The following is a 22,971-nucleotide window of genomic DNA, read 5'->3' as shown; positions in this document are numbered from 1 at the left end:
GTGAGCCTCGGCACACACGGGCAGGGCAGGGCTGGCACAGCCCCGGTGCTCAGCCCCATCCTGCAGCGTGTGCCGCCAGCAGCGCTGGCAGTGCAGCAGCGAGGACTGCGCGGGGACCTGCGTGGCCACGGGGGACCCCCACTACATCACCTTCGACGGGAGGGCCTTCTCCTTCCTGGGGGACTGCGAATACGTGCTGGTGCGTGAGGCCAACGGGCTCTTCACCGTCACCACTGAGAACGTCCCCTGCGGCTCCAGCGGCGTCACCTGCACCAAGTCGGTGGTGGTGGAGCTGGGCAACACCGTGGTGCACATGCTGCGGGGTGAGGGCACGGGGGAATGAGGGGACAGGGGCAAAAGAGGAGAGCACTCATGGTCCCACTGCCTGTAGGAAGGGATGTGACGGTGAATGGAGTCTCGGTGCGTCCCCCCAAAGTGTACAGCGGGAACGGGCTGACGCTGCAGCGCGCCGGCATCTTCCTGCTGCTGCTGTCCCGCGTGGGGCTGGCGGTGCTGTGGGACGGAGGTGAGCCATGGGGATGTGACAGACACGGGGGGATGCGGCGCCCAGCGGGGGACAGCACCCGGCTCACCCGGCACCGGTGCCACACAGGTACACGGGTGTACGTTCGGCTGCAGCCGCAGCACCGGGGCCGCGTGGTGGGGCTCTGCGGGAACTTCGACCGTGACGCCGAGAACGACCTGGCCAGCCAGCAGGGTGTTCTGGAACCCACCGCCGAGCTCTTCGGCAACTCCTGGCGTGTCAGCCTGCTCTGCCCTGAGGTGGATGGCACGGCCGCGCAGCACCCCTGCACCGTACGGATGGGCACCGCGTAGGGGGACCCATGGGGCTGGCTGCTTCGGGTACGACATCATGGGGTAATGCAGGGGAGCTTCCGATGGTGACGGTGACAACTTCCCACCAGGAGAACCCACACCGGGCAACGTGGGCCCGCAAGCGCTGCAGCATCCTGACACAGCAGCTCTTTGTGCCCTGCCATGACGCGGTGCCATGCCAGCGCTTCTATGACTGGTGCATCTTTGACGCCTGCGGGTATGTGCTGGGGCTGCAGCCACCTCAGGGTGGGGGTCCCTGAGTCCCCACCTGTCCTGGACATCATCCTGCTGTGCCCTGCCTGCAGCTGTGACTCCGGGGGGGACTGCGAGTGTCTGTGCACAGCCATCGCCACCTATGCTGAGGAGTGCAGCCAGCGGGGCATCCACATCCGCTGGAGGAGCCAGGACCTGTGCCGTGAGTCCTCATCCACAATGCCTGGGTTGTGCTGGGGGTTCTGGGATGGGGTCCAGGATGTGGGGTCCATGATGGGGTCTGGGATGGGGCAATGTAACCTCAATACCCTGTGCCTCTGCAGCCTTGCAGTGCGATGGAGGGCAGGAGTATAGCACCTGCGGCCCCCCCTGCCCCCAAACCTGCCAGAACTTGGGCCTGGAGCTGCCCGAGTACTGTGACACCATGTCCTGCCTGGAGGGCTGCTTCTGCCCCGAGGGGAAGGTGCTGCACGGTGAGCAGAGGGCTGCTGGGAGGGCTTCCCCTTGCCACCCTTTCTGACTCCTCTGTCCCTCCCCAGAGGGTGGCTGTATTGACTCCGCCGAGTGCCCGTGCTTCTGGCAGGGCATCGCCTTCCCAGACAGTGCTGTGGTGCAGCAGGGCTGCAGGAACTGGTGAGCACAGCCGGTGCCTGTTCCCCACCCCTGCCCATCCCACACCCTATTGCAGCCCATTCTAACTGCAGCTGCCCCACAGCACATGCACCACAGGGCTGTGGCAGTGCACACCTACAGCAGAGCCCTGCCCAGCACAGCCCCGCTGCCTGGACTCAGAGTTCCCGTGCCGCACTGGTGGGCGTTGTGTGCCGGGCGCGTGGCTCTGTGACAACGAGGACGATTGCGGGGACGGCTCGGATGAGGTCTGTGCCCTGCACTGCGCCCCACACCAGCACCGCTGCGCTGATGGGCAGTGTGTGCCCTGGGGTGCCCGCTGTGATGGTTTGTCTGACTGTGGGGATGGCTCTGATGAGCACGGCTGCCCACCACCCCCCTGTGCCCCCCCGGAGTTCCGCTGCGCCAGCGGCCGCTGCGTCCCATGGGCACATGTCTGCAATGGGGAGCTGGACTGCGGCTTCGCCGATGACTCAGACGAGGCAGGCAAGTGGCCTCAGTGGTGCTGGATGTGGGCAGTGAGCACCAAGGGTGGTTTGTGGATGGCTCTGCGCCTTCCCAACCCTGGGCCTGTGCCCACGGTGGGCTCTGACCGCTGTCCCTGCAGGCTGCAGCCCAAGCTGCAATGCAGGTGAGTTCCATTGTGCAGCGGGACGCTGCGTGCCGTACCCACATCGCTGCAATGGACACGACGACTGCGGGGACTTCAGCGATGAGCGGGGCTGCGTCTGCCCGGCCGGCCACTTCCAGTGCCCTGATGCAGTGTGCCTGCCCCCGGCTGCCCTCTGTGATGGGATGCGGGACTGCAGGGATGGCACTGACGAGGCGTTCTGCCCAGGTGAGGGGCTGTGGCTGTGGCAAGCACGGGGCTGAGCGCCTGGTGACATCAACCTGGGACTGTCCACTTCCCCACAGACCGCATCACCTGTGCCCTGGGACAGCTCCCCTGCCCCGATGGTTCATGTGTCAGCCAGGTGAAGATCTGTGATGGCATCTGGGATTGCAGAGATGGATGGGATGAGAATTCTGTGCGCTGCATGGTGTCCTGGGCGCCCCCTGCACCTACCCACCTGCCCACTACTGGCACAGCAGGTGAGGGCACAGGTGTCCCCTGTTCTCCCCATATCCCCAGTGATGTAAGTGGGAACACTTTGTTCTTTGCTGGAGAGGCCCAAGCTCCTTTTATCCCTGGTGGGGTTCTGCAGGGAAGGGGGGAGACACATGGGGACCATGCGCGGGGATCCTGCTCACTGCATCACCCTGTGGTGACACCTCCCCCAGCACCTGCATGCGGACCCTACGAGTTCCCATGCCAGAGTGGGCAGTGCGTGCCACGGGGCTGGGTGTGTGACAGCGAGGCTGACTGCCCCGATGGCAGCGACGAGCGGGGCTGCAACCAGAGCTGCTCATTGGGACACTTCCCCTGCACCCTGGGTGCCCACTGCATCCCCTACGAGCACCTCTGTGATGGCATCCCCCACTGCCCTGACCACTCCGATGAAAGCGATGACAACTGTGGTGAGGCGCAGCGTGTCCCCTCGTGTCCCTGTCCCCAGCCCCAGGATGCTCTCTAGGGAGCAGGGCCCTTGGAGGGGGGGGGGCAGCAAGGCTGTGCTCCCCACTTGGTGTCCCACATCATCCCCGGGATCCTTCTCACGGTTTCAGACCTGATGGGACACTGTTCCCACTGCAGGCTCTACACAGATCCCACCATGCCCAGGGCATTTCATCTGCAACAACCGTATGTGTGTGAATGCAACCAGGGTGTGCGACGGGGCACTCAACTGCCCCCAGGGCGAGGATGAGCTGGCCTGCGGTGAGGAGGAACTATGAGGGTGACAGGGAGCTGTGGGGCTGGGGGAGCCCTGTGGGTGCTCATGGCTCCCCTGTTTCTGAGGCAGAAGGCTACATCCCCACTGGTGCGAGGAACCAGACGGTGGGTCCCTGTGCTGAGTACAGCTGTGGGGATGGCGAGTGCATCACCTTCAAGCAGGTATGGGCACAGGATGGGGATTCAGTGATGCCATGGGATGGAGACCCCAGCAGTGCCATGAGGTGGGACACCACTGACGTCATGGGATGGGGACCACAAGGATGCCCACACTCCTGTCTGGGTCCCCTGTTGAGGTCCCTGCTGTGTTCCCCAACACCCTGCCTACTCGAGGCTCAGTGTTGCTCTATGCCACAGGTGTGCAATGGACGGCCTGACTGCAGGGATGGGGATGTGACCTCAGGCTGGCTGCCCTCAGATGAGTGGGACTGTGGGCACTGGGGTCCCTGGGCACCCTGGGGGATCTGCAGCCACTCCTGTGGCCTTGGTCAGCAGCTGCGGGCGCGGGAGTGCAGCCAGAGAGCCCCAGGTGTGCTGCGTTGGTGCCATGGTGAGGCCACGCAGGCAAGGCCCTGCTTCAGCACTGCCTGCCCTGGTGAGTAGGCATGGGGCTTGGATGGGGCTGCATGTGAGATTCAAGGAGTCCCAGGACTGGGGATGTCCAAAGAGTCCTGGTATTCCCAGAGCTGAGTTCTTGGGAGATTTAGGGATTTCTATGGCCGGGGGTGCCCAGTGGGTTTGGGGATTCCTCTTGCCGGGAGTTCCTGGGAGATGTGGATATTCCCATGGCTGGAGAAACCAGTGGGTGTGGGGATTCCCATGGCCAGAGCTTCTGGATTCACAGAGGGGGTTCCCACCACCAGGTCTATTTTTGGGATCTGGGGGTAGTTCCCAAGGCTGATGCTGCCCTGGGAATTAGGGAAGGTCTCCTACCACCAAACCTGCCTGGGGGGTTTGGGGATTCCCATGGCTGGGGCTGCTAGGGGGAACTGATGGGGGTCAAATGACCTGAGCTGCCTGTGGAATCTGTGGGCTGCTTGGAGTGCCTGGGGGGAAATCTCACTGCCAAGGCTGCCTGGGGGAGCAGGAGGAGTTCCCAAAACAGGGATTTGTGTGGGAAGTGGAGTCCTCACATCATGGCAGGTCTGGTTGTGCCCTGGGCTTCACTTCTCCCTCTGCCTGCAGTGGACGGTGCCTGGAGTGAGTGGATGACGTGGTCCAACTGCACACAGGGCTGTGAGGGGGTGGTGGTACGGCAGCGGCACTGCCAGCCCCCCCGGGACGGCGGCCAGCCCTGCGCCGCTCTGCCTGCCACAGCCCACGCCACGCTGGAGATCAGTGGGTGACCCCCACCCTGAGACCCCCCACTCCCATGGTCAGGGGCTCACACAGCCCTGACTCCTCCCCTGTGCCCCAGGCATGTGCCAGCAGGACGGGTGCCCCCCTGCCTCCTGTCCCGGGGGGCTGCAGCCCCAGCCCTGCGCCCCGTGCCCTGCATCCTGTGCCGACCTCGCCAGCCGCGCACCGTGCCGCCGGGAGCAGTGCACCCCAGGTGAGGCCACATGCTGTCATCGTCCCTGCTGTGCGTCCCATCCCCTACGTGCCCACAACACACTGGGCTCGGGGGTCTCGGCGGTGCCCGCAGGGTGCTGGTGTGCAGAGGGGCTGGTGCTGGATGGCGAGCGTGGCTGCGTGCGCCCACGGGAGTGTCGCTGTGAGGTGGATGGGCTGCACTACTGGCCAGGGCAGCGCATGAAGCTCAACTGCCGTCTCTGCACCTGCCTGGATGGGCAACCCCGGCGCTGCCGCCACAACCCTGCCTGCTCCGGTGCGTCCTGCTCCTGTGTCCACCTGCTGGCACAGTGCCGGGGCCGCTCTCATCGCATCTGTGCCCACAGTGAGCTGCAGCTGGTCCTCCTGGTCCCCCTGGGGTGAATGCCTGGGGCCCTGCGGCGTGCAGAGCATCCAGTGGTCCTTCCGCAGCCCCAGCCACCCCGGCAAGCATGGCACCAATCGGCAGTGCCGCGGCATCTACCGCAAGGCACGCAGGTGAGGCTGCCTGTCGTGTTCCACGTGCCACATGCTGAGTGCCATCTGATGTGTGCCATGTGCCCTGTTCTGTGTGCCACACACCACATGCTGAGTCCCTGCTGATGTCTCTTATCACAGGTGCCAGACAGAGCCGTGCCAGGAGTGTGAGCACCAGGGCCGGAACCGTGCGCAGGGGGACCGCTGGCGCTGGGGACCCTGCCATGTCTGCCAGTGCCTGCCTGGCCCCAAGGTGCACTGCTCACCATACTGTGCCCATAGCACTGTGGGCTGCCCACAGGTGAGGAGCCAGGCACTCTCCATGCATGAAGTGGGATGTGGCAGTGCCATCACCGTGCTCGGGTGGTGACAGGGCCTTCTCTTTACTCAGGGCCAGGTGCTGGTGGAGGGAAAGGGGGATTCCTGCTGCTTCTGTGCACAGATAGGTGAGCCTGGTTGGGGTGTGGGGGGCACAGCCCCATTGGGTGCCTGCTGGCACCTGGGTGCTGCACAGATGGTTGTTCCCCACTGCAGGTGACAATGTGACAGCTGTTCCCACGGCACTGACAGTGGAGCCCCCCAGCACCATCCCAGGAGAGCCCCCTGGCAGCCCATTGCCCACGTTCCCGCTTCCTCCCCCGGGTGGTATGAAAGCTCTGTTCACAGTGTCCTGTGTCCACACACCTCCCTCTCTTAAGGATGAGACCCTGTGGGGTCGTGCCCTCCCTGTGGGAGGAAAGGGCCAGCTCCATGCCTCCAAACCCACTCCCTCTGCCCACAGACCCCTGCTACAGCCCCCTGGGTGTCACCTCCCTGCCCGATAGCAGCTTCAATGCCTCGGCCGAGCAGCAGCAGCACCCAGCTCATGCCGCCCGCCTGCACCACATCTCCCCAGGGCTTGAGCTGCAGGGCTGGGCCCCCCCAGCTGACACCCCCCCTGGACTGCCTTCCCAGCCACCTTTCCTGCAGCTGGATCTGCTGCAGACCACCAACCTCACTGGTGGGTGCTGTGTGCCGAGCTGCACCACCACAACAGGCACTGCACTGGTGCTGGCGCCAGAGCATGCAGCTGTGTGCCAATACATGCCACATCTCCCCTGACAGGGGTGGTGGTGCAGGGGGCCGGGGCTGGGGATGCCTTCATCACTGCCTTCCAGCTGCAGTTCAGCACTGATGGGAACCGCTGGCACGACTACCAACAGGTCTCTGCCAGCAGCTTGCTGGAGCCCAAGGTGCTGCTTGTGCCAAAGCCACTTGCATGTGTGTGTGGAGGGGGAGGGGGGCTGCACAGGGATGTCCCAAAGTGCCACCAAGTGTCCCTTTGCAGCCAGTAATGTGATGACCCCATATCCCCTTCCCTGCATGTGTGGCTGGGTGCAGGTGTGCTGGCGCACATGGGTGTGTGCACGGGTATGTGCCCAGGTGTGCACCCCTTCACACTCACCACTGCCCTCCCACAGCTCTTCCAGGGCAACTGGGATGCCACCACGCCAGTGGTGCAGCCACTGGGCCACATGGTGCAGGCGCACTACGTCCGTATCCTCCCTCTGCGCTTCCACAACGCCATCTTCCTGCGGGCTGAGCTGCTGGGCTGCCCAACAGGTACCCTGCACTGTGCTGTGCTGTGCTGTGCTGTGCTGTGGGTGTTCCCCCCCATGACCTTTTCTCCATGCCCACCTCTCCCTCTCCCCTAAGTGCCCCTGGACCTGGCAGAGGTGACAACAGTGACACCAGCATCTTGTGGCATGGGGGAATTCTGGTGTGGGGTCAGCTGTGTCACGGCATCCTGGAGGTGCAATGGTGTCATTGACTGCCCCGGTGGTGCTGATGAGGCCGGCTGTGAGCCCCCCGGCAGCACCATGCTGCCCACCCACCCTGCCAGGTACTGATGCTGGTGGGGGCTGGGGGTGCCCCAGGGGTGCCACATTTGGGGCACACAGCCCCTCACCTCCTGGCTCTGCATCTTCCAGCCTCACACCCCCTGGCAGTGCCGGCATCCTGGGGCTGACTGCAGAGCCACCTGTGGCCCCCCCAGCAGTGGTGAGTCATGGGACCTGGGGGCAAGAGGGGGGCAGGAGCCATGTGTCACACAGAGCAGCTTTGGTGACACCCATCTCCCCGTGTGCAGGTGCCAGCAGGGACGAGTGCATGGCTCACTGTTGGCTCCACCAGCCCTGCTGTGCCATCCACCACCAGGCTGCCAGGTGTCCCCACCACCACCATCACCCCTGGGGGGCCACCCTCTGCTGGCCCTCCCTCCCCAGACATGGCAGCAGTGGCAGTGTCATACCCTGTGACGGGACCACCTGCCCTGCCTGCGCCTCCCACTGGGGTCCCCACTCCAACGTCTGCTGGTAAGGACGTGTGACCTGACACCAGCTCTGCATAGGGTCAGAGTGGGGGCATGACCTCCCCAGCACCTGACACCACAGGGGTGGGAATATGAACGTACCCAGGGTGATGTGGGGACAGTGCACAACTTGTTGCTGGCTGGGTGTGCTGTGAGGTGGGTGGTGATGGCCCAGGGGTCCCACCTGTGCCACTAGACCACACCACAGCCCTTGCTCTCCACCAGAGCTGCCCCTGCCCCGGCTCCTGTGCCCCCCGGACCAGTTCCTCTGTGATGCCTTGGGCTGTGTGGATGCAGACATTGTCTGTGATGGGCAGCAGGACTGCCTGGATGGATCTGATGAGGCGCACTGTGGTGAGCTCCCCAGGACCCCCCTGTCCCCCCAGAGCCTGGGGCTGCTGAGCTCCAGCTCAACACAAGGTCCTGTCCCACAGGAGCCCTCCCCACCTCCAGCAGCACCCTGTCAGCCCTGGCCTGGCCCAGCAGTCCCCCACCCACCTGCTCCCCCAAGCAGTTCTCCTGTGGCACCGGTGAGTGCCTGGTCCTGGAGAAGCGCTGTGACCTGAACCGTGACTGTGCTGATGGCTCCGATGAGAGCGGCTGTGGTGTGTGGGGGAATGGGATAGGGATGGGATGGGGGTGGGCTCAGGATAGGGATGGGATGGAGAGAAGAGGAGATGGGGCTAGGGATGGAATAGGAATGGAGTGAGAATGAGATGGGGGTGGGGATGGGGATAGGGATAGAGATGGGATGGGGATGAGGTGGGGGTAGGATGGGGATGGAGATGACAAAGGGATGGGGAGGATTTGAGATCGAGATGGGGAGGGGCTGATATGGGGTGCAATGGAATGGGATGGGGATGGAGATAAAATTGGGATGGGGATGGGATGGGAGAGAGACTGGGATGGTGGTGGGGGCAGGATGGAGAGATGAGATTGGGGCGGGGATGGGGTGGGATAGGATGGTGTGGGCATGGAAATGGGAATGGGATGGGATGGAATGGAATGGGATGGAATGGAATGGAATGGAATGGAATGGAATGGAATGGAATGGGGGTGGGATGGAGAGGGGATGGGAATAGAATTGTAATGGTGGGGATGAAGGTGTTAATAGTGAAGGGAACTGAATGGAATGCGGATGGTATTGGGGGTTAGAATGCAGCTGTGATGGGAATGGGGACAGTGACAGGAATGCAGAAGGGATGAGGGACAGGGATGGGGATAGGAATGTGGAGAGGGAAAGGCATGGGGTTGGGGAGGGGAAAGAGCATCCCTTCATCACCAAGCATCCTGTGTTGGCCAGCTCCAGCCCTCTGCCCCACTGGGAAACCTAGGGGACAGGTGTTGGGAGCGCCAGGGCTGGTGCCACTGAGACTGGTGACATCAGGGCTGGGGGGCACCAGGAGGGGCTGAGCAGAGACTCCATCCCAGTGGGCCTTTCCAAAGGGGACGACTCTGAGCATGGGGAGGCCCCAGGGCAGCCCTCACCCTGCTTCATCCCTACCAGTCGACTGCATCCTGTCCCCGTGGGGTGGCTGGAGCCAGTGCAGCCGCTCCTGTGGGCTGGGGGTGACATCCCGCCAGCGGGTCCTGCTGCGGGGTGCCCTGCCTGGGGGAGCCTGCCACACCCCCCGCCTTGATACCCGCTCCTGCTTCCTGCGTGCCTGCCCAGGTACTGGACCCAGGCCTCACACCATGGCAGTGTTTGCAATGGGATGGCTGGGGGAGTGGATATCATTGCAGAGTATGGCACAGAACGGGGTCATTGAGTAGTGGTGAGGCACAATGACAGCACAGTGACAGGGCATGGTGGAGGTGTGTGGTGGTGGGTCTCAGTGGTGGGGCAGGATAGCAGTGTATAGTGACAACTCATGGTGATGGGATATGGTGGCAGGACACGGTGGTGGGGCACGGTGCCACAATGCAGTAGCACAACACAGTGGGTGGCTCATCCCTGCACACCGGCCCCATTGACACAGCCATCCCTGCAACTGCAGAGTGGAATGGGGGGCCTTGAGAGGGGATTGTGTGGGGTCCCCAGTCTGCACCAGAACAGTGCGGCCCAGCTGAAAGGGGGTAGGGACAAGCAGGGCCACAAGGGCAGGGGACAGTGGGTGCCTACACTGCCCCTGTTCCACTTCCCCCCAGTGCCTGGTGCCTGGGCAGCCTGGGGCATGTGGTCCTCCTGTGATGCTGAGTGCGGGGGGGGCATGCGGAGCCGCACCCGGAGCTGCACTGACCCCCCACCCAAGAACGGCGGCCAGCCCTGTGTTGGGGAGGACCTGCAGAGCCAGTCCTGCAACCTGCAGCCCTGTGGGGACACCCGAGGTATGGCAGCGGGGACACCGGGGTGGGGGCATGGAGGGCTGGGTGTGATCGGATGGGGATACGACGTTGTGGGGTCACTTGTGGCACCAGGGCGACATGGGGGAGCATCCTGTCCCCCATAGCAGCCCAGCTCTGCTCCCACAGAGTGCGGCCCTGGGATGGTGTTGGTGCAGGATGGGGACTGTGCGCAGGGCCTGGTGCCACCCTGCCCCCAAGTCTGCGGGGACCTGAGTGCCACCAGCAGCTGCCAGAGCCCCTGCCAGGAGGGTGAGTGACGGGGTGGGCACAGCGCAGGGTGGGGGCTGGGTGCTGCTGTCGGTGTGCTGGAGCTGATGCCATGCTGCTGGGCAGGCTGCCGGTGCCCGCCAGGGCTCTTCCTGCAGAACAGCACCTGTGTCAATGCCAGCCAGTGCCACTGTCACCAGGGCCAGCAGCGCTGGCTGCCCAGCCAAGTCTTCCTGAGGGATGGCTGCAGCCGATGGTGAGTGGTGATGCCGTGTCCCTGTGCCCTGCCTACAGCCGGGGCCACCCCAGGCACTTCTCTCTGTCCCCGTGGCTGAACCCAGCTTCTGTCCCCAGCGTGTGCCAGGACGGGGTGGTGACATGCGAGGACATGGCCTGTCCCATCGCCTGCGCCTGGTCTGCCTGGTCACCATGGACCCTCTGTGACCACAGCTGTGGTGTGGGCACGCAGGAGAGGTTCAGGTGTGGGTCTGGGCAGGGGACCTGACCACATGGTGCTGAGTGGGGATGTGGGACAACGAAGCACTGTCCCCACAGGTCCCCGTCCAACCCTGCAGCAGCCAATGGTGGAGCCCCGTGTGATGGGGACACCAGGGAAGTGCGTGAGTGCCACACACCCTGTGCCACCGGTACGTGCACGCCAACACCCTGCGGACAGGACTTTTGCTGCCCCCTCCTCACCCACTGCCCTGCGGGTGCCTGGTGCCTGCAGTGGCTGCTCCAGCACCGTGTGTCCATCTGTCCCAGCTGAACCAAGCAGCGGTTGGAGCTCCTGGACTCCATGGTCCCCCTGTTCCCGAAGCTGCTTCCACCACGTGGACCGGAGTGGCCGGCGGCGCCGCTTCCGGCACTGCGAGGGGATGGGGGCCTGCCCAGGGCTGGGGGTGCAGGAGGAGCCCTGTGACACAGCTCCCTGCCCGGGTGGGTGCTACCAGGGGGGCTGTGGGTCTGGGGGAGCACAACTCATCACCGAGACCCTGTTATGGGGGTCTGTGGGGTGTGAGGTGCCTCAAGGCAGAGCGGGTGCCCATGGAGTGGTGGGTGCCCATGGTGAGGCAGGGTTCATAGCGAGGTGTAGTCCCAGCCCATCTCCCTGCAGTGGCAGGTGTCTGGATGCCTTGGTCTGCCTGGTCTGAGTGCTCTGCTCCCTGCGATGCCGGTGTTCAGACACGCAGCAGAACCTGCACCCCCCCGGCTTTTGGTGGTGCTGAGTGCATGGGATCCCACCTCCAGACCCGCGACTGCAACATCCAGCCCTGCGGAGGTGAGTGACACATGGGACGTGGGGTTGCAACACTAGCACTGACACCAGCCCTGCACCCATTGTCCCCTGCAGCACAGTGCCCTGACACCATGCAGTACCTCACGGCAGAGCAGTGCCAGCACAGAGCAGGGCAGTGCCCACGGATCTGCCAGGACCTGGGTGCTGGTGTGGCATGCACTGCACAATGCCAGCCTGGTTGCCACTGCCCTGCTGGGCTCCTGCTGCAGAACGGGACCTGCATACCACCCAGCCACTGCCTCTGCTACCACCGTGGCCACCTGTACCAGCCGGGGGACATCGCTGTGCTTGATACTTGCAACAACTGGTGCGGGGTGCACTGGGGATGAGACCTGGGGGGGTTCACCCCATGTTCACCCCTTGCTTACTGCCCCTTCCCACAGCACCTGTGTGTCCGGGCAGATGGTGTGCAGCACAGAAACCTGCCCAGGTAGCACTGAGTGGCAGCTGTGGGGATGGGGGGGTCCCAGAACCTCCTGGTGCCGGGGGAGGGCTGGGTGTAGTGAGTCCCCATGTCTCACCAGTGCCCTGCACCTGGAGCAACTGGACGGCCTGGAGCACCTGCAGCCACAGCTGTGATGTGGGGATGAGACGGCGGTACCGGGTGCCCCTTGTGCCCCCCCTGGCCAGGGGGGATCCACCTTGCCAGGGGCCCAGCATGGACGTGGAGTTCTGCAGCCTGCAGCCCTGCCTTGGTGAGCGGTCCTCACCCCAGGGACACTGGGGAGGGTCTCAGGAACGGGTGTCCTTAGGGAGGGTGATGTTGGGGGGTTGTCCCTGGAGAGAGTGTCATTGAGTAGGTGTCATGGGGTGGGCATCCCTAGGGAGGGTGTCATGGGGTGGGTGCCTTGGGGTGGGTGTCCTTAGGGCAGGTGCCAAAGGGTGGGTGCCATGGACTGTTCTTGGGGAAGGTCTGCGGGTGGGTGTCTCATGGGGTGGGTGCCCATGGGGTGGGTGTCCCTGCACCAGGTGTCCCTGGAGAGGACACCCCCTGGATGGCTGTCCATGGCATGGGGGTGCCCCTGGGTTGGGTATCCTGGGGGGTTATGGGGGTGGCTGCAGAGCCAGACAGCACCCAAAATCGCTGTGTGCACAGCAGCCATGGCACCATGGGGTCCGTGGTCGGGGTGCTCTGTGCCCTGTGGTGGTGGCTACAGGAACCGCACACGGGCTGGTCCCCCCCTGCACAGACTCGAGTTCAGCACCTGCAACCCCACACCCTGCCCTGGTGAGCCCCCATCTGTCTGTCTGTCCATCTATCCTTCCCTCCACCCCTCTGTCCATCCATCCCTCTGTCTGTCCCTTCCAGCAGCCCCTTTCCCAGCAGCCTCTGTCCCCCCCCCTCCATGGTTCTCATCCCCGCATCCCCCGCCGTGCCATCCCCAGGCTCTCCCAGTGCCCCATGCACATGGTGGGGGCTCACAGCTGTGTCCACCCCATAATACCCCACACTGGGGTCGCCCAGTGGGCAGATAGCTGCGTATCACTGCTGCCAAGCATGGTGACCCAGCTGGGGGTGCTCAGCTGTGTTCCCTCCCCAGGCAAGGAGCCGGGGGTCTGCCCTCCAGGCAAGCAGTGGCAGGCGTGCTCCCAGGGCCCGGCTTCATGTGCAGAGCTGAATGCAGCCCCCCTGGCTGATGAGGGCTGCCACCCTGGCTGCTACTGTCCCCCAGGGATGCTGCTCCTGGTGAGTGGAGATGGGGGTGGGGTGAGGGGGGGTTCTGTTCAGGCACCCCCAAACAGCAGCACATTGCCGTGTCCCTGCAGAACAATGAGTGTGTGGCTGAGGCGGAGTGTCCTTGTGCGGTGGATGGTGTCCTCTATCTGCCTGGGGATGTCGTGCCACAGGGCTGCCACAAGTGGTCAGTGCCCATCTGGGGGGGTCGGTCTGGATACTGCTGTCCCCCCGCCAACCACTGCCTTTCGTCCCCAGCTCCTGCATCTCCGGTCGGGTCACCAACTGCTCTCAGGAGGACTGCAGTGACGGTGAGGGTGAGATCCCCGCCAGCCCCATGCTGCAGGGACAGTGCCAACCCCAGATCTGGTGGCACTGCGGGTCCCCTCCTGCTGCCCCACATGTCCCCCTGTAGCCATGGCTGGGTTGTGTCAATAGGAATGGGGGTCTCACTCATGGACCTTTTTGCCTGGGAACCTGGCCCTAAAGGGAGGGAGTCTGCAACCAAACTGGGGGAGACCTGCCTCAAAATGGAGGGGCCTGCCCGAGAGAGAGGAACGTTCCCCAAAAGGGAAAGATTTACCCCAAAATAGTGCAGACCTGCCCAAAGGAGTGCTCCATAGATGGAGGAATGTGCCTCAGAGGGGAGTGATGCGCTCCAAAATGGTTTGGTGTGCCCCAAAGGGGGGGACCTGCTCTGAAAGGGAGAGATGTACCCAAAAAGGGACAAACTGACCCCAGATGGGGAAGATCTGCCCCCAAGGGGAAGGGTCTGCCCCGAAAGTGATGAATCTGCTCCAAAACGAGGGAACCTGCCCTGAAGCAAGTTCCCAGTCACCCCATCTATCCCCAAGCCAATGCTGTGGGTGGGCTCATGCTGACACCTCATGCCTGGGGCAGTGGATGGGCCCTGGACCCCCTGGACCCCCTGGAGTGAGTGCTCAGCCTCCTGCGGGCTGGGCTACCAGCGCCGGTACCGCTTCTGCTCTGCACATCCCGGGGCGCACTGCGCAGAGCCACAGCCTCAGGAGCGTCCCTGCGCCCGGCAGCCCTGCCACCGTGAGTGCTCAGAGCTGGGAATGGGGACAGGAGGTGGTGGGGATGGGGATGAGGATGGGGATGGGGATGGGGATGGGGATGAGGATGGGGATGGGGATGGGGATGGGGATGGGGATGGGGATGGGGGTGGGGATGGGGATGGGGATGGGGATGGGGATGGGGGGCCATCCTGTGCTGATGGCTCATTCCTCCACAGCTCCTGACTGTGCCGCAGTGCCAGGATCGGTGTTCAGCCACTGCGGGCCCCCCTGTCCCCGCTCCTGCGATGACATCTCAGTGAGTGGTGACCCCTCGTTGTCCCCATCCCATCCCCTCATCATGTCCCCGGTGCTCACCAGGGCCATGTCCCCATGGCAGCACTGCACGTGGCACTGCCAGCCCGGCTGTTACTGCACCAACGGCACGCTGCTGGATGCAGCAGGCACAGCGTGTGTGGCCCCAGAGAACTGCACCTGCCTGGATGCACACAGCGGGCAGCGGCACCAGCCGGGGCAGAGTGTGCCACGTGGTGATGGCTGCAACAACTGGTGAGTGGGGGAGGGTGAGGGCAGCAGGGCATAGCATCCACCTCATCCCCATTGTCATCCCCACTGCCATCCCATCCACAGCTCCGTCCCCATCTCATCCCTATTCCATAACCCCATCCCCATCCCTGCCTCTCATTGCTCTCTGCCTGCAGCACCTGCACCCAGGGGAGACTGCTGTGCACTGGGCTGCCCTGCCCTGGTGAGTGTGGGGGTCCCCATGGAGGGAACACAGTGTCACTGTGCAAAGAGATGCTGCCAACTGCCCCCACCCCATCTGCAGTGCCTGGTGCCTGGTGCGAGTGGTCCCCGTGGACGCCATGCTCGAGGAGCTGCGGGGATGAGGCTGCCATGCGGCACCGTGTCTGCTCCTGCCCTGCACCACAGCAGGGGGGGCCGGGCTGCCCCGGGGGGCAGGAGGGGCACGGGGACACCGGGATGCAGCTGCAGCGCCAGGAGTGCCCCTCCATGCCACCCTGCCCTGGTGGGTGCTGGGAGAAGGGGCCTGGGGATGCTGTACTGTGGGTGTCCCATGCTCAGTGCCCACCATCAGTGCCGTTCTGGGGTATCCCATACTCAGTGCCCACTGGGTCTGCCCGATGTCAGTGCCTGTTATTTCTATGGTGGGGGGACCGTGCTGGGGCTGCCCCATGCTTGGTGTCCACGAGTGCCATTCTGGGGGTGCTGAAGTGCTGAAGTGGGGGCCTGGGGGGGCCATGCTGCAGATGCCTCATGCTCAGTGCCCATCTCTCTCCCCTCACAGAGGATGGGGCCTGGAGTGCCTGGGGGCCCTGGTCAGGCTGTGGGGGCTGCGGGGGGCAGACGGTGCGCACCCGCTCCTGCTCCAACCCCCCTGCCCGCTTCGGGGGGCTGCCCTGTGCTGGAGAGGCACGCCAGAGCCGGGCCTGCCCATGGGCCACCAGCACCTGCCCAGGTGAGGCTCCTGGGGTCATGATCCCTTCACCACTATGGACACCCCCCCTCCCATCTCCCCCAACACACCGCTGCTCCCTGCAGAGTGTGGTGGCGGTCTGGTGGTCTTCGCCTGCGGCAAGCCGTGTCCCCACTCCTGCGAGGACCTGAGGGAGGACACTGCCTGCATGGCCACCCACCGCTGCCTGCCCACCTGCGCCTGTCCCCATGGGCAGCTGCTGCAGGACAGCGACTGCGTGCCCCCAGAGCGCTGCCGCTGTGTGTGGGGTGAGTGCTGGGGACACATGGGGACATGCGAGGTGGTGGTCTGGGTGTGCTGCGTGCAGTGGGGTGGTGGGGATGGGTACGGGGTGCAGATTTGGGGTACAAGATGAAATGGGAGTGCAGGGATGGAGTACAGAGCGCTATGAGGTGGTGGAGTTGGAATGTAGGTTGCAGTGGGGTGGCAGAGATGGGATACGGTGTGCAGGGATGGGGTGTATGGTGCCATGGGATTGCAAGGATGGGGGCATGGTGTCCAGGAATGGCAGGAATGGGGTGCAGGGTGCAAGGAGATGGTTGGGATTGCACACAGCATGCATGGATGGGGTGCAGAGTGCTATGGGAGGGCAGGGATGAATGTAGGGTACTGTAGATGGGATGTAAGGTGCTATGGAATTGCAAGGATGATGTGCAGGATACCATGGGGTGGGGTACAGCATGCAATAGGTTTGCAAGGGTGGTGTTTGAGGTGTTGTGAAGTGACTGGTGTACAGGATGCAATGGGACGACAGGGTTGGGATGCAGAGTGCTTCAGGGTTGCAAGGATGGGATGCACCATGCAGTGCCATGGCAGAGAATGCAGGGAGGGGCTGTGCCATGACACGAGTGGGGCACAGTTGGGCTCTGGGGTGAAGGATGCTGTTTTGCATCAGGTGATGGTGTGCCTGTGCCCCCCACAGAACCCTCCAAGAATGGGAGCATCTGGGAGCAGAATGGAACTGTCCCCGTGCAGGAACTGCAGCCTGGTGAGACCTTGCAGAGACGCTGCCAGAACTGGTGAGAACCCCCATCTTCACACCCAGCCCCCATAGAGGACCCCATGGGACCATCCTGGTGCACAGGGATGGCACTTGGCCCATCCCTCACCTTGCTCCCTGTCCCTCAGCACATGCAAGGCTGGCACACTGCAATGCCACGCAGAGCCTGGATGCCATGTGGATGGGGGCTGGAGCCCCTGGGGGCCGTGGTCCCCCTGCTCCCCAGGCTGCCACGCTGGCACCCAGCTTGCCACCCGCCAGTGCAACAACCCCACACCCCAACTTGGGGGTCGGGGCTGCTCTGGGCACAGCCAGCGCCAGAGACCCTGCCCTGCCACTGAGGGCTGCCCAGGTGGGGGCTGTGGGGCAGCTGGGGGGCATGGAGAGCACAGGGTGTATGGTGGGAGTATATAGGAGTATATGGAGTATATAGGGTACGTGGGGGGCACGGGATGCGTGGGGCATGTGGGATGGATGGGGTGTCAAGGGATGGCCTAGGGGTACATGGGATGCACAGGATGCATGGGGTGCAGTGGGATGCAGAGCATTCATGGTATGGGCTGTCACAGGGTGCCTGGGATGAATGGGGTGCCATGGGGTAGCACAAGGGGGGGAGTTGTGGGTGGCATAGGGTGAAGTGGGGATCCCTGCAGGGCACCCTGTGGCACAATGCGATGCTATGCAGTGCAGTGCAGTCCTGCACAGAGCAGTGAGGTGCCATGCAGTGCCATGTGGTACCACTGCTGCCACAGCCCCAGTGCCACGTGGGTTGTGGTCCTTTGTCACCCCCATACCCTTTCCCCTGTCCCACAGAGGAGGAGCCATGGGGTGAGTGGTCCCCATGGGGGCCCTGCAGTGTCTCCTGCGGTGGGGGGGAGCAGCTCCGCCATCGGGACTGCCCCCCCCATGGGGGGTGCCCAGGGTTGGCCCTGCAGAGCAAGACCTGCAACATCCACGTGTGTCGGGGTGAGTGCTGCTCCCTGTGGATAGCACAGGTAGCTTGGGGGGGCATGGGGTGGTGTGGGGTCCTTGGAGTGGCGTGGAGGGGCACTGGGTGGCACAGATTGGATGGAGTTACATGGGTGGCACAGGGTGCTTGGGGTGGCACAGATTAGATGGAGTGGCATGAGGTGGGTGGTGGGACATGGGCTGGGAGGGTGTGCATGGGACAGCATGGTGTCCTTGGGGGTGGCACTGACTACATAAAGTGGTATCACGTGTATGGAGGGGCATGGGGCAGCACGGTGTGTGCAGGATGCTATGGGGTGGGTTGAGGAGGAAGGGGGCAGATGGGGTGGCATAGCGTGCCTGGGTTGGATGGGGTGGCACAGAATTGAACACAGTGGTTGAGGGAACACGGGGTGGCACAGGGTGACAGGGAGTAGGTGGAAGGATCAGGGTGTGTGGGGTGGGACAGGGCCCTCGGGTGGGTTGGATTGGATGGACTGGCGCCTGGTGGATGAGTGATGCGGTGGGCGGGGCGGCATGGAGCGCACAAATGGGCTGGCATCCACAAACCGTGTCCCTGCACATGAGCCAGAGCTGCAGGGACGGAGCAGTGGGGGGTCTGGAGGCTCCAAGACGCCCCTCCCTGAGTCCAGCCCACACTCAGCCCCATCCTCGCACAGAGGCGGGCTGCCCCCCGGGACGGCTGTACCGCGAGTGCCAGCGGGGCGAGGGCTGCCCCTACAGCTGCGCCCACCTGACCGGCCGCGTCGCCTGCTTCCCCGGGGGGTGCCAGGAGGGCTGCCACTGCCCCGCCGGCACCCTGCTGCACCACGGCCACTGCCTGCAGGTGAGCACCCACACTGGGGTCCCGCACACCCATGGGCGCAGCCTCCTCCTTGCACACTGCCTGGCTGAGGGGTCTTTGCTTGGTCCCTTTGTGCTCGGGGGGTGACTTTGGCGTGGGTGCTCCCTGGGGCTGTGGGCGCTCCCTGCTCCCATGGGTGCTCCCTGACCCCACGGATGTGTCTCTGGTGCGCGGTGCAGGAGTGCCCCTGTGTGCTGACAGCCGAGGTCCTGCGGGAGCTTCGGAACAGCCCTGCCGACCCCCAGGCAGCCGCTCCTCTCCTGGACATCCAGGGATCGCCCCTGGCTCTGGACCAGGAGGTGCCGCCAGGCAGCACCATCCACTCCGCCTGCACCTCCTGGTGAGCACTCGGCCCCTCCCCCCTCCCACAGCCCCCCAAGCCCCCACCCACTGCGCCCACTCCGCTCTCACCCCGTGTCGTCCCCTCGCCAGCACCTGCCTCCACGGCCGCCTCAACTGCTCGGAGCCCGTGTGCCCTCGGGACGGCGGCTTCTCGCCCTGGGGTCCTTGGAGCAGCTGCTCGCGGAGCTGCGGGGGTCTGGGGGTGATGACGCGTAGGAGGGGCTGCACCAACCCCGAGCCCGCCCGGGGGGGCCGGGACTGCGCCGGGCCACGCTCCGACAGCAAATACTGCCAGAGCCCCGAGTGCCCGGGTGCGTATCGGCCCCGCGCCCCGCCGTGCCGCGGCTGTGGGATGCGGAGATGACACCGCGTGCTCTGCTCCCCGCAGCCACCCCCACCACGGAGCCCGAGCCCGGTGTCCCAGGTGAGAGCTGTGCTGCGGGGGGGGCATCTGGGACAGGGAGGGCCTCGCAGCCGGGCACCCCCCGTTGCCAGCGCCCCGCTCCCGGGCAGGTGTGGAAGAAGAGGAAGGATTCGGGCCCTGGTCCCCCTGGAGCCCCTGTTCCAAGACGTGCACGCACCCCGAGCGCCCGGCCACCAAGACCCGCGAGCGCGCGTGTGTCCGGTCGGCCGCCTGCAGCGGGGGCAGCTTCCAGGAGCAGCCCTGCAACCTTCCCCTCTGCTCAGGTCGGTCTCTCCCCCCCTGCGCCCCCCCGCCCCCCCCCATGGTCTTTGCGCTGCGTGGCACGGCCGGCAGCGCTGCCATCCCCGCGTCTCCGCAGACGTCCCCCCGTGCCAAGGCGAGGACTGCGCCGGTCTGAACTGTTCGTGGGCGCCGTGGGGGCCGTGGGCCGAGTGCTCCCGTAGCTGCGGTGTGGGGCGGCAGCAGCGGCTGCGGGCTTACAGCCCCCCCGGCGCGGGCGGCCGCTGGTGCCCGGGGATCCTCAGCGCCTTCGTGCAGCGCCGCTTCTGCAACTTGCAGGCGTGCAAAGGTGGGGGTGGCCGGGGGGTGGGCGGCGCCCCGAGGGGCTTTGCTCTGCCCCGGGTGGGCCGTGGGAGTGACTTCCGTCCCCTCGTGTCCCGCCGGGTGCAGTGGATGGTGCGTGGTCGACATGGAGCCCCTGGTCCCACTGCGACCGCACGTGCGGGGGGGGCCGAGCGGTGCGCACACGGTCCTGCACCCGACCGCCCCCCAAGAACGGGGGACAGCGCTGCCCCGGAGAGAGGCACCAACTGCACCTCTGCAACGGCCAGCCCTGCGGTGGGGGGAGGACGGAGGGGGAGGGATGGTGTTGGATGGGATGGGAATGGGGAGAAGACGGGGATGGGATGAGGGTGGGGATGGGATGGGATGGGAATAGGGAGAAGATGGGAATGGGATGGGATGGGATGGGATGGGATGGGATGGGATGGGATGGGATGGGATGGGATGGGATGGGATGGGATGGGATGGGATGGGATGGGATGGGATGGAGATGGGGACAAAATGGGGGTGAGGGTGGGATGGGGATGAGATGGGGGTGGGAATGGAATGGGGATGGGGACAGTAGATGGGAATTGAGGTATGGATGGGGATGGAGATGGGAACAGAGATGCAGATGGGAATGGGGATGAGGTTGGGGTTGTGGATTGGAATGGAGTGGGACCTCAGCACTGGTCCCACTGACAAGTGCCCCCTTCCAGGTGACAGCTGCCCCCCTGGCATGGCCCTGGTGACCTGTGCCAACCACTGCCCCCGGCACTGTGGGGACCTACAGGAGGGCATCGTCTGCAGGGAGGAGGAGCACTGTGAGCCCGGCTGCCGCTGCCCCAATGGTGAGTGCCCCACTCCTGTTGTCATTGCACCCCTGGGGGACCACGGCCTGGGAGATGCTTGGGGGTTTTGGAGTGCCCTTGGTGGGTATGGGTGGCAGCAGGGCACTGCAAGCACACTCATGCACAGCAAGAATGCTTGCAGGCAGAGCTGCACATGCGCTACAAGCACATGTGCACTGCAAACATGCCAAGAGCTGACTGCACAGTCAATGTGCTTGCATGGCAGCACTTGCGCTGCAAACCTGCAAAGTGCTGGGAGAGCACTGCAAAAAGTGCTCGTGGGCAATAATGTGCATGGTGTGCAGTGATATGCACTGCAGGTGCTCACTGCTGGCAATGCAAATTTGCAGAGCTGCCCATGCACTACGTGCAGAGCTGTGTGCACACTGCAAATCCAATGCTGGGCATGCACTGCAAATGCATGCAGAGCTGTTTGTGCACCGCCAATGCACGCACATGTAAAGCTGCGTGCATGGGAATGGCTGCATCCAGCTGGAGGCTGAGCCAGGCTTGGCACACACACATGCACACATGCAGACTTCCATGGTGACGCTGCCCTCCTGCAGGCACACTGGAGCAGGACGGGGGCTGCGTGCCCCTCGCACACTGTGAGTGCACAGATGCACAGGGCCACGGTTGGGTGCCAGGCAGCACACATCATGATGGCTGCAACAACTGCACGTGCCTGGAGGGCCGCCTGCGCTGCACCGACCGCCTCTGCCCACCGCTGCGCTGCCTCTGGAGCCGCTGGTCGCGCTGGTCTCCATGCAGTGTCACCTGTGGGGACGGCCAGCAGACGCGCTTCAGGTGGGGACATGGTGCTGACACTGAATGGCCACGGCACCGTGGGCTGTGAGGACCCGTCAGCTCCACGTCTTCTGCTTTGTCCCTTGACAGGACACCCACGGTGGGCTCATGGGGCGAGGAGTGCCAGGGGGAGCAGATGGAGAACCGGGGCTGTGCCATGGGGCCTTGCCCACCCCTGTGCCCCCAGGGCAGCTGGGAGAGGCGGCTGGGGGACACGTGGCTGCAGGGCGAGTGCCAGCGATGGTCAGTGTCCCAAGTTGGGGGGGAGGGGCTGCTCCTGCATTGCCCACAACGTGGGCATCATCTACCCCATGGCTACAACACACCCTATGGGCATCACCCACCCCATGGGCATCACCACCAGCCCAATGGGCATCACTCAACCTACAGGGACAATCTACCCCATGCCCTATCCTGCAGGTATCATCTACACCATTAGTTTCCTTCCCCGTGGGCACCACCTATCCTATGGGTGTCACATACTCTGTGAACACCACCTGCCCTATAGGCATCTCCTGCCCCATAAGCATCATTAACCTCTTCAGCATCCCGCACCGCATTGCTGTCACCACCCTCCCCATGGCACTGACCCTTTTTATCCCCTCCCACAGCACTTGCACGCCAGAGGGCACTGTTTGCGAGGACACCGCCTGTGCCGGTGGGTGCTGTGCAGTCCCAAACGTCCCCGGGGCTCTGGGGATAGAGGGGACTGGATAACACTATGGCCCGTGACCTGCCACCTCTCCACCCCAGGGGCCGAACACTGCACGTGGGGCACATGGAGCCCCTGCTCCCGGAGTTGTGGCACAGGTCTGACCTCCCGGGAGGGCTCCTGCTCTTGCCCATCCCCGGGTCCCACTGGTGCCCTCTGCAACGCCAGCACGGGGGATGGAGACAGAGCTCAACGGGAGGTGCAGGCCTGCTACCTTCGCCCCTGCCCAGGTAGGGTATCAGCACGGGTGTGGGGCAGGGGGGCCATACCCACTCCTCACCCTCTGCTCTGCCACAGCTGAGTGCTCCTGGAGCGCCTGGAGCTCCTGGGGCAGCTGCTCCTGCAGCTCCCCGCTGCAGCACCGGCATCGGCACCGGCACCGGCACGGCACCGGCCTCTGCGTGGGGCTGGATGTGGAGCTGCGCGCCTGCAACGCCTCGGGTTGCTCCGGTTAGGACAGGGATGGAAGGGATCCTACCGCCCCAGCAAGCCCTGCCCACATCCTGCCCACCCTGCGTGCTGCCTGCCCA

At 64.5% G+C, this 22,971-nt stretch overlaps 1 protein-coding gene across 1 annotated transcript in view; it reads left to right on the top strand.

The window, feature by feature from the left end:
* Positions 1-22,971, top strand: part of SSPOP (SCO-spondin) — a 35,773-nt gene that overhangs the window by 7,376 nt on the left and 5,426 nt on the right. Inside the window, exons 20-85 of the mRNA XM_085540834.1 lie at positions 67-323; positions 392-816; positions 927-1,054; positions 1,143-1,252; positions 1,374-1,523; positions 1,590-1,683; positions 1,766-2,166; positions 2,288-2,518; positions 2,596-2,772; positions 2,962-3,198; positions 3,374-3,496; positions 3,582-3,673; positions 3,869-4,106; positions 4,697-4,849; positions 4,929-5,063; positions 5,157-5,339; positions 5,410-5,560; positions 5,681-5,840; positions 5,931-5,985; positions 6,074-6,184; positions 6,321-6,539; positions 6,644-6,741; positions 7,000-7,141; positions 7,235-7,421; positions 7,510-7,579; positions 7,668-7,893; positions 8,115-8,243; positions 8,324-8,494; positions 9,397-9,561; positions 10,038-10,217; positions 10,362-10,484; positions 10,569-10,698; positions 10,797-10,922; positions 10,998-11,089; positions 11,208-11,381; positions 11,560-11,724; positions 11,797-12,049; positions 12,126-12,172; positions 12,267-12,437; positions 12,842-12,970; positions 13,284-13,429; positions 13,510-13,604; positions 13,676-13,728; positions 14,318-14,476; positions 14,673-14,752; positions 14,834-15,003; positions 15,156-15,202; positions 15,284-15,484; positions 15,764-15,934; positions 16,018-16,200; positions 16,875-16,971; positions 17,081-17,304; positions 17,766-17,918; positions 18,581-18,747; positions 18,945-19,105; positions 19,198-19,418; positions 19,496-19,531; positions 19,621-19,794; positions 19,890-20,099; positions 20,201-20,368; positions 20,791-20,922; positions 21,489-21,729; positions 21,820-21,972; positions 22,341-22,387; positions 22,483-22,671; positions 22,739-22,891. Of these exons, the coding sequence (XP_085396960.1) occupies positions 67-323; positions 392-816; positions 927-1,054; positions 1,143-1,252; positions 1,374-1,523; positions 1,590-1,683; positions 1,766-2,166; positions 2,288-2,518; positions 2,596-2,772; positions 2,962-3,198; positions 3,374-3,496; positions 3,582-3,673; positions 3,869-4,106; positions 4,697-4,849; positions 4,929-5,063; positions 5,157-5,339; positions 5,410-5,560; positions 5,681-5,840; positions 5,931-5,985; positions 6,074-6,184; positions 6,321-6,539; positions 6,644-6,741; positions 7,000-7,141; positions 7,235-7,421; positions 7,510-7,579; positions 7,668-7,893; positions 8,115-8,243; positions 8,324-8,494; positions 9,397-9,561; positions 10,038-10,217; positions 10,362-10,484; positions 10,569-10,698; positions 10,797-10,922; positions 10,998-11,089; positions 11,208-11,381; positions 11,560-11,724; positions 11,797-12,049; positions 12,126-12,172; positions 12,267-12,437; positions 12,842-12,970; positions 13,284-13,429; positions 13,510-13,604; positions 13,676-13,728; positions 14,318-14,476; positions 14,673-14,752; positions 14,834-15,003; positions 15,156-15,202; positions 15,284-15,484; positions 15,764-15,934; positions 16,018-16,200; positions 16,875-16,971; positions 17,081-17,304; positions 17,766-17,918; positions 18,581-18,747; positions 18,945-19,105; positions 19,198-19,418; positions 19,496-19,531; positions 19,621-19,794; positions 19,890-20,099; positions 20,201-20,368; positions 20,791-20,922; positions 21,489-21,729; positions 21,820-21,972; positions 22,341-22,387; positions 22,483-22,671; positions 22,739-22,891 (10,439 nt within the window). The remainder of the gene's footprint in view (positions 1-66; positions 324-391; positions 817-926; positions 1,055-1,142; positions 1,253-1,373; positions 1,524-1,589; positions 1,684-1,765; positions 2,167-2,287; positions 2,519-2,595; positions 2,773-2,961; positions 3,199-3,373; positions 3,497-3,581; positions 3,674-3,868; positions 4,107-4,696; positions 4,850-4,928; positions 5,064-5,156; positions 5,340-5,409; positions 5,561-5,680; positions 5,841-5,930; positions 5,986-6,073; positions 6,185-6,320; positions 6,540-6,643; positions 6,742-6,999; positions 7,142-7,234; positions 7,422-7,509; positions 7,580-7,667; positions 7,894-8,114; positions 8,244-8,323; positions 8,495-9,396; positions 9,562-10,037; positions 10,218-10,361; positions 10,485-10,568; positions 10,699-10,796; positions 10,923-10,997; positions 11,090-11,207; positions 11,382-11,559; positions 11,725-11,796; positions 12,050-12,125; positions 12,173-12,266; positions 12,438-12,841; positions 12,971-13,283; positions 13,430-13,509; positions 13,605-13,675; positions 13,729-14,317; positions 14,477-14,672; positions 14,753-14,833; positions 15,004-15,155; positions 15,203-15,283; positions 15,485-15,763; positions 15,935-16,017; positions 16,201-16,874; positions 16,972-17,080; positions 17,305-17,765; positions 17,919-18,580; positions 18,748-18,944; positions 19,106-19,197; positions 19,419-19,495; positions 19,532-19,620; positions 19,795-19,889; positions 20,100-20,200; positions 20,369-20,790; positions 20,923-21,488; positions 21,730-21,819; positions 21,973-22,340; positions 22,388-22,482; positions 22,672-22,738; positions 22,892-22,971) is intronic.

This window comes from Coturnix japonica, chromosome 2 (assembly GCF_054131305.1).
Source record: "Coturnix japonica strain WE chromosome 2, WE-NBRP24, whole genome shotgun sequence".
Taxonomy (NCBI): Eukaryota; Metazoa; Chordata; class Aves; order Galliformes; family Phasianidae; genus Coturnix; species Coturnix japonica.
Note: the sequence above shows the minus strand (reverse complement) of the source record. Positions and strands in the feature narration are given on the sequence as shown.